Source organism: Sinocyclocheilus grahami, unplaced genomic scaffold (genome assembly GCF_001515645.1).
Source record: "Sinocyclocheilus grahami isolate Dianchi unplaced genomic scaffold, SAMN03320097.WGS_v1.1 scaffold48.1, whole genome shotgun sequence".
Lineage (NCBI taxonomy): Eukaryota > Metazoa > Chordata > Actinopteri > Cypriniformes > Cyprinidae > Sinocyclocheilus > Sinocyclocheilus grahami.
The window spans coordinates 1,902,788-1,912,358 of NW_015505227.1; the positions used below are offsets into that span (position 1 = coordinate 1,902,788).

General features: G+C 36.9%; 2 protein-coding genes across 2 annotated transcripts in view; both read left to right on the forward strand.

Moving 5' to 3' along the window:
• Positions 1–2,504, forward strand: part of LOC107582879 (protein LSM12 homolog B-like) — a 14,265-nt gene extending 11,761 nt beyond the window's left edge. Inside the window, exon 5 of the mRNA XM_016268901.1 lies at positions 1,526–2,504. Within this exon, the coding sequence (XP_016124387.1) occupies positions 1,526–1,621 (96 nt within the window). The 3' untranslated portion in view covers positions 1,622–2,504. The remainder of the gene's footprint in view (positions 1–1,525) is intronic.
• Positions 2,505–4,595: 2,091 nt separating this feature from the next.
• Positions 4,596–6,629, forward strand: LOC107582952 (slit homolog 2 protein-like). Its single transcript, XM_016268976.1, has 2 exons — positions 4,596–5,151; positions 5,765–6,629. The coding sequence occupies exons 1-2, from the start codon at positions 4,876–4,878 to the stop codon at positions 6,530–6,532; spliced, it is 1,044 nt and encodes a 347-aa protein (XP_016124462.1). The 5' UTR covers positions 4,596–4,875; the 3' UTR covers positions 6,533–6,629.
• The last annotated feature ends 2,942 nt before the right edge of the window (positions 6,630–9,571 follow it).

Here is a 9,571-nt window from a genome sequence, read left to right on the forward strand (position 1 = left end):
CTGGCCAATCAGAGCAGACTGCGCTTGTCAGAAGGAGGGACTTTGTAGAAAACGAAGCGTTTGAGAGAGGCGGGGGATAGAGGACCTACAATAGTGTACAGGATTAGAAAAATAATGTGTTTTTTGAACATTAAAGCATGTCAACATATTCTGTTACTCCAAATACACAAAATAATTATCTTTAAAAAAGCATCATATGGCCCCTTTAACTGTTCCCTCCTGGTGGAATGACCTGCCCAAATCAATCTGAGCAGCTGAGTCCTTAACCATCTTCAAGAAACGACTAAAACACATCTGTTCCACCTTTATTTGACCCTCTAACTCTAGCACTTTCTATTCTATTTTAATTCTACTTTATCTATATTTATCTCCTTTTTTTATATATATATATATAATACATACACAAAGAAAAACAAGTAGATAGAATAGAATTTTATCCAAAGTGACTTGACAAATGAAGACAATAAAAGCAGTCAAAACTAACAAAAGAGCTACAATATATAAGTGCAAATGACAAGTCTCGGGTAGCCTAACGCAGTACACGTAGCAAGGTGTGTATATATGTAGATATATAGAAATGAGACTTGTCATTTGCACTTATATATTGTTGCTCTTTTGTTAGTTTTGACTGCTTTTATTGTCCTCATTTGTCAAGTCGCTTTGGATAAAAAAAAGCGTCTACTAAATGTAAACAATCATGTAATGTAATTTATGTAACAACACATCATTTTTATGTAATCCTCCACACTTTTGTTAGATTTTTCAGATGTTTGATCAGGGTTGGGGCTAAACACTGCAGAAAGGTGGCCCTCCAGGAGCAGGTTTAGACACCCCTGTTCTACCATAAAATGAGCTGTGTGAAGCCCTGCAAGAAAATAATCTAGTTAAAATTGCAAAGATGTAGTCAAGTAAATGTAATATTATCAGTTTTACATGCAAATATTAACATTTGCACAATTTTAAAACTCAAAATAAATGGAAAGGGTGTTTAGGGGGCCCAGAGGCCAGGAAGGCTCTTCGCTAAGGGCCCCTTGCCCAGTAATGCAATTTCTACTGAGGGGGATCCGCTCCCCTTGATGCGATTTTTATAATTCCCATGCACCCATAAAAAAACATGAACAATATATGACTTTATTTTCTTTTTCAACATCTCAAGACAATGTTTACAATTAATACTAACAATTGTATTGCTTTTTTTTTGCTGAAAAAAGTAAGATTAATATATGATTATTTTCTACATTTTCTGAATGTTTAGCCCCACGGGTGTACATATTGGCTTTAGGTCAAATTGACAGAACAAGCACAAAAAATTTGAACAAAGACATGTGACCCCCATACTCCAAACAACCTCAGCTATGATAATGATGACGGTATTGGATGAAAATTTCTTCCTCGTGCCTCCTACAAGAGACTAAAGAATATGTATCCTGTGGTGCACGTTGCCTGTTTAACATCTTATGATACAATGACTTTTTTTTTTGGTGAGGTGTCTTGCTGTGCTAACCTTTGTGCTCTCTGTCCACAGGTCGAGAAACATTTTCAAGATATGGAGAGCCAAAAATCAGTGCAGCATTCACAGCAAGCTCAACAAACACAGAAAGACTCTGCTTTATCATCATGAGCCCAGGCTCAGAGAGAGGGAACATTATGCTGACAAAGGAAGTGTTGTTTGTTTTAAATTAATATTTTCTGATGCTTTTTTTTTTTTTTTAAACCAGTCACCATACAAAGTTTGAGATGGCTGATACTCAGCGTTTTGAGCAGGGATGACGGTCCTACACATCTTAAGAGAAAAACTGCTTCCACTGACAAAAGAGAGGGCAAAAATAGAGTGCCGTCTTAGGAAAGAATTTCATATAGACAGCATTTGACATCCCTTCCAACATCACTCCTCCCAATCCCATTCTGTTTGATATCCTTGTTTTTTTCTTCCCGTCATCAAATAACCCACTTGTTCATTTCATCTTGCTTGGATAGCCAACAAAGAAATCACATTTTCTCCACATTTTCTCCTCACATTTTCTCCATTTTCTCCATAATCTTCCTTTCAACCACTACAAAATGTGGCACTAAGTGTGTGAGGGTAGAACAAAAACTATTTTCCTAACTTCTAAAGCCTTTCAGACTGGATAAATACTCTTAGCGCACATGCAGGGTTTGTTTTTTATTTGTTAGTTTTAGTTTTAGATCGACTGAGGCCTGAAGGAGGAGAATGTGAAATTGAATTGCACTTAGCATCTACCCAACATCTCATTTTCCCAAACATTTTCTTTTTATATAAAACTCCATTGTTTTACTTTTAAATGTCACTTTTTAAGTGACAGACGAAGGAGTAACACTCTTGAGTACTGTACGCATCCTTTCAGTTTACGTGTAATATATTATGCTTTCTTCCATAATGGTCCTGTACTTGCCATATTGAATGCCTCTTCCACAGTGGGACCATTTTCTATGATGCAATGTTTGTAGTATTGTTTAATTTTCTGAACACATCCAAACTGGAAGGGTACATGCAGTGACCGATGAGAGACTCGCGTTTCCTTGTTATTCCAGCTTAGACATGTGTCCGCGTCAGACGGCACATATCTTGCTCCACTCTCACGACAGGACTGATCTCTTTTCTGAACGGGAATATTTGTAATCACCTTTTTGGGAAAAGGAAATGTTAAAGTGATATCTTGCCATGTTAAGAGACTGGGACAGGGGGGACAGGCAGCACCGGCTCAAAGCCGAAATCCTCCCCGTCCCAGCCTCGTGAACCTTGTAGCCTGATGGAGGCTCTAGCAGTGGCTCCAAGCTGTGACTGGCATCCGCGTTGCATACCAGTTTATATTGCTGTGTGTTAACGGGGTTGCTGTTCGCCTAAAGTTTTCTTTCGCAGTATTTTATTTTTAATTTTTAAAAATAGTAATGAAGAAATAAAAAAGAGCAAAATCTCACTTGTCTTTTTATCTCCATTTTATTTTATGCAGAATTTATATATATATATATATATATATATATATAATTAAAATGGTATAAAGAATAGGTTTTAGTGAAGTGTACAGGGGACAGGAAAAGTTAATTAGGTACACTCTAAAAAAATGCTGGGTTGTTTCAACCCAATTTTGGGTCAAATATGGACTAACCCAACCGTTGGGTTAAATTTTTACATAAAATTTTTAACCCAAAAGTTGGGTTAGTCCATATTTGAGCCAAAGTTGGGTTGAAATAGCCCAGCATTTTTAGAGTGTACTCATATTGTCAGGGAATCAAAGGGGATCCCTTGTCATTGTTTAATGAGTTTGAATTAATATGTACAGCCTTGACAGGAATGAATCATTGATGCTAAAGTTTTTCCATTATTAAGGTACTAACCTATGCATTATTTAACGCATGATCTTGTGTTTCTGTCCCTGACCCCCCCATTGCACATCCAGGTTATTATGGCATTGTATTTGGCCACTTTAGTTTGCAGTGAAGGTGAGCATAACATGAACAGTGAGATATCGCACTTTCACTCAAATGTAACAATTATACTTTTTATTTTTATTTTTTGAATAAGTGAAACACGAAAGTAAATGTCAGAGAATGTTAGATACTGTCAGTCTCCGTCAAGATTCATTAGGATTTTATTTATTTATAGACATACACAATGAATGGTGATTGAGGCTAACTTTTTTGTGTACCACGGGGGGGGAAAAAGAAAAGAATATCAAATGGTTTTGGTATTTAATAACATATGGATGAGTAAATAATGTATTTTTGTCATATTTAATTAATCATATTTATATGTCAAAACATAAAATCTAATGGTTTTGGTATTTAATAACATATGGATGAGTAAATAATGTATTTTTGTCATATTTCATGTCAAACGTGACAGCTGCGTTTCTGAGTACACGAATTATTGGGATCTTTTTAATGAATCTTGAACCGATTCACAAAACCCGTTCACAAGGCGGATGAGAGATGAAATGATAGGCTACATAAAACAAGCTCTGGAAATGTTTCTGACATTTTTTTTCGAAGCAAATGCAAAACAGTTCATTTTAATCAATTAAAAAAACCTATACACAAGCAAAAGCAGACAGATGTGAATTATTTTTGTACAGTTTAATGTAAATTCAATGTTCTAAATACATTTTTGAGCTGAATCTTAGCTGCAACCAACTGAACTGGCACAATAAAATAAATAATAAACAGCAATATGTATTACCTATACGGAACTTTTGGATCTTTTTAAAACGTTTAGAGCATGCAATTATTTGTATACGATTAAGTTGTGACCATAGACATTCTATGGTCGACGTAAAAGAATCGCTGTTTTTTTACCGGTTCTTAGAAACCTGTTCAAAAGAACCGATTCGCGGAAATGAGTCTTCCCGTCACTAGTGCGATGCGCATCTTGTTGTGGAGCCGGACTGAATAACTAAGAAAGAAGATTGTTGTTATTGACTAAGAGAGCCACGTTTTTTCTGTATTTTTAGTGGAGAAAATGAATAAAACACTAACTTTCAGTGACTCGATGTTCCACGCATTCTGTACGGGTTTAATTTTTTTTCTCGGCAAAGACCTTAAGTTTTTTTTTTCTTCTTTCGTGTAATTATCTGTGTTGTTGCGTGTGTGAGCGTTTTGGGTTTTAGTTTTAAGGCGATTAAATGCTTCTGACACATGTCAGCTGCACTGCGAATATTCTGCTCATCTGTAAAAGTGTTTTGTCGTCTTAATACAGAAACGTGTAATAGAAACGGACGCGTTTATCCCACAGGGATCTGGTTCCTCGCCCGTAGAAAGCTGAGGATCCGTTAATCGACGCATGCAGAATCCCGGACAACACTTGCGCGCTCTGCACTGCAGAGCTCCAGTCAGCTCTCTAGAAGCTGTCATCACATCATGTTGCCGTCCATCGCGTTGTTTTTACTCTTTCTGTCTCCGTCGAGGAGCTCGAGGCTGTGTAGTCACCTCTGCCGGTGCTATGAGCACTCAGACCTGGTGGACTGCCACGCCAGGGGGTTTGAGGACGTCCCACATGGACTTCCCCATGGCACCTGGCTCCTAGACCTGGGAGGAAACCAGCTTAAGGAGATCCGGAGTCGAGCTTTTGCTGGCCTTTGGTCTTTGCGTATACTAGTGCTCTCAGACAGCAGCATCCAGGATCTTCAAGCACAGGTAAGACCTGCGTCCTGAAGATCTACCTTCCTTGCAAAATTCAGCTCCTACCCTAATCAAATGCATCTGAACCAGCTAATTAAAGGGATAGTTCACCCAAAAATGTGAACATTTGCTGAATATTTACTTACCCTTAGGCCGTCCAAGATTCAGTCGGATTTGAAGAAATGTATCATTGCATCACTTGCTCACCAATGGATCCTCTGCAGTGAATGGGTGCCGTCAGAATGAGAGTCCAAACAGTTGATAAACAATAATGATGCTGGTAATCCACACGACTCTAGTGTATCAGGTAATGTTGTGTGAAGCAAAAAGCTGTGTGTTTGTAAATAAAAAAAAAACCCATCAAGACGATTTTAATTTCTGACCAATGATTCTGGGTAAAATACAGGGAAAAAATCTCTAAATCAGGAGAGAAATATGCACAGATCATGCACCGTTTACAAGTGAAAACAGTGCTAAACAAATGGTGGATTTTGAGAGAGAATTTCTCCAAATCAGTTCTGATGAAGAAACAAACTCATCTCATCTACATGTTGGATGGCATGAGGGCGAGTAATTCTTTGGTAAATTACTTAGTAGATTTGAAAGAAATGTCTTTTTTCCCACACAGGCTTTTTTCTCTCTGTCCTTTCTGGAGAAGCTTGACATGAGCCGTAATAACCTCACTCAGATCCCTCCTAACTTCTCAGAGAGCCTGCCTTCTCTGCGTGAGTTGCGTCTGGACCACAATGCACTGGAGCTGTTAAAACCTTCAGGCTTTGAACATCTGGAGAACCTTGAGAAGCTAGACCTCAGCCACAATCGCATCCAATCTCTTGAACCAGGTGCGTTCCGTGGCTTGTCCCGTCTGCGCCACCTTTACCTCCAAAGGAACCACCTGGGTGTTGTGCGAGACAGATCCCTCACCATGCTGCCTGCCCTGGAAGTTCTGCTCCTGGGGAACAACAACATCTCTCGGATCGAGGTCAATGCACTAGCACCGTTGCACAGTCTGTCTCTTTTGGGTTTGGAGGAGAATCATCTGGAACATCTAAACTTTAAGACGTTTCTGAGCTTGCACACGGCTGCAACACACCTGCAGTTGGCTGGGAACCCGTGGAACTGTGACTGCGACCTGCACCGTGTCTTCAGCAAGCTGCTCAGCGTGCGGCACCTCCACGTGGACGACTATCGCAACGTAACTTGTCGGGAGCCTTGGCAGCTCGCCGGAGCATCTTTGGCTTGGGTGGACAGCCAGTTGTGTGTGGCTGAGACTGTTACTGTGTTAGTCATCACCGCTACTGTGATTGTGACTGTTTTTGGTGCCTTGATCATGGCGGAGAGAAAACGCAAGAAACAAAGATACTGGGAACAGAATGAGGGGGAAGCACAAGAGTAAGGCGATTTTGCATGAGATTAGGACACTTTTCTTCTCTTTTGAACTATAAAAACAGAGATAAAATGTCCTGATTTGCCCAACAAAGAGCAAATGCACAGATTCAGTGAGAATCTGGACTGATACCATGAGTTCTGAGTTGATGTGGTGATGGAAACTCTTAACAGAAGTATTTGGTCATTTAGATCTGATAAATAGTTTTGTAATCTAGGATGTATTCAGATGAGAATCTGTGCTAGATAATCCGTTAGTTGTGTAGATGTGTTATAGGTTATTGTGTACAGCAGCTTCTTACAGACATCATCTCTTTTCTGCAAACTCTTGTCAAAAGCTAAATGTTTTAGAACGGTAAGATTAAAAAAAAAAAAAAATTTTAATAAGTCTCTGCCGTTCACCAAAGCTACATTTATTTGATCCAAAATACATCAAAAGCAGTAATATTACTCCAGTCTTCAGTGTCACCTGATCCTTCAGAAATCATTCTAATATGCTGATTTGCTGCTCAATATACATTTCTTATTATTATCAATGTTGAAAACAGATGTATACCTTTTTTTCCAGGAATTTTTGATAAATAGATAACAGTAAAGAAGAGTATTTATTTGAAATAGAAAATTAAAAACACTTACAAAATATTTAAGTTTCAAATAAATGCTGTTCTTTTGAACTTTCTGTTCATCAAAGAATCCTGAAAAAAAAATGTATACTTCTGTTTTCAACACTGATAATAAGCAAATCAGCATATTAGAATGATTTCTGAAGGATCATGTGACACTGGAGTAATGGAGATTTGACTTCACAGGAGTAAATTACATTTTATAATATATTAAAATAGGAAACCGCTGTTTTAGATTGTAAAAATGGTTCACAATATTACTGTGTTGCTGTATTTTTGTTAAATAAATGCAGCCTTGGTGAGCAGAAGAGATGTCTTTTAAAAACTTTAAAAACAGCAGTGTATATAATTACATTTACATACAATTTCAAGGTCATTTTTATTTTATTGTATATTTTAGTTTTCCCTCCTGCAATCAGTTTTTTTGTCTTTCTAACATTTCTATTTCTCTTTTTTATATATATATATATATATAACAATAATAAATGCTTTTCCCTTCACTAGTGATCTTGATGTTTTATATAGTTTGAATAGAAAATGAATGCATGTCAATAATTATGTTGCTTAGTACAATAAAAACCACGTATTCCTTACCCTTTCTGCCAACAAAACTCTCTCATGTGTCCTTATGTGCTCAAAACTGTTTGTCTGTTAAATTAATTTCCTTCTAGTTGACTGTAAAGCCTCAAAGGAAGCTCAAATCTCTGCAGCTGCTGTCGAAGGATTACACATCAATTAATTGCGTTACACACGATTCCTCGCACACCCTGATTGAACTTTTGGATCATCATTTAATGAGATTTAGTGTCACTGCACTTGGGGAAGTCTTCTAGGTTATTGCATCGGTCTATATTAAAACACAAAATGTGTACAAAACTAGCAGACTTGTATCTGCAGTTGCTTTTCTGTAGCACAGGCTGGGCTTTAAACCTCTGGAGTTTAAGCAGATTTGTGTGGAGAATTTTGTGGACAGACAAAGTGAAAAAATCCAGGTCAGTGAGTGTTTGGCGCCATATGGAGCTCTCACTGACAGCAGCAGCTTTAGATTACCAAACTGGGGAACGGCATGTCTCTTTCTTCAGGGAAATACCAGCTTTAAAGCTGGATTCACATGGCCCAAATAAGACTCTTTTTGCTCCTTTCTGTCTGACATATATGGACATGGACATGCTCTAACGTTTTAGCGAATAATGTAGGTTGAACCAACAAATTGGACCGCTTCAACAAAAAACAATTGTTAATATTTGCTGCATAAAACACAAATAGCCAATACAGAAAATCAAATCATTTAAAATTTGTATTATGGTCCCCAAGATGGCATATTTACATCAATAAACATCAAACTAGATGTGTTGTAAGAAGTTTGAATGGTTAGGGATTGACTTAAGCACCTGTTATCTAACACAAAAGAACCTCCTGAAACTGAAAAACGATCCTGATCTTACAAGGTTTACATAATATGCAAGTATCAGACTGTCTCGGGGAATTACACTCTTTAATATAAAGGTGCTTCACGATGCCATAGAAGAACCTTTTTTGTCTAAATGGTTCCATAAAGAACCTTTAACATCTGAAAAATGTAAAAAAAATTTAACATTTTTCGTCACAAAGAACCTTTTGTGAAACAGAAAGGTTCTTCAGATTACAAAAAGGTCCTTTGACTGAATGGTTATTTTTGGAACCAAAAATGGTTCTTCTATGGTATCGCTTGAAGCACCTTTATTTTTAAGAGTGTAATTACAATTTATTTGATTGCTAGCCTGCTTTTGTTCTATTAACAGAGCTGGTTAATAACTGGTTAATGTAATCAGATTCCAAAAATGAAGTACTTGTAATTAGAATAAATTACATTTTAAAATACTCTGATTACTGAATACAGTTACTTTTTTATTGATTACATGATTACACATTATTCACGCAATAGCAATAAAGTATCCATAATTTATTGATTCTCCCTAATTCCTCTTTTTCATCTTTTAAATGTTCCTTTCTGAAATGTCCTATACATTTAGAAAGTCTTCCAGTTTTGTGGACTTTCACACAAAGACCAGTCATTTAGTGGATTTACAAAAATCATTTCAGTTTTCTTAACATTTCAGTATTACATCAACTACTGATGAGCATGTTAATTTTTGTTTGAATGATCACTTTAGAGGGTTATTTAACCATGTATTACATTATCTGTGTAGGCTTTTGTCTTTCAACCACATTAAATTCACGTTATTTCTTATTTACATGAAATGCACCCAAACTTTTTTGTCAGCCGAACCTCTTTCACCTAATATAATTACCCATGAGATTTTTAAAATAAATATTTTAATAGCCTAATTAAGTGTCACATTTGCATGTTCTCGGTTAATGGTCACAGGTAAACAAATAAAATACTTACATTTTTGGTAAGGGTTTTATTTTGATTGATGCTATTT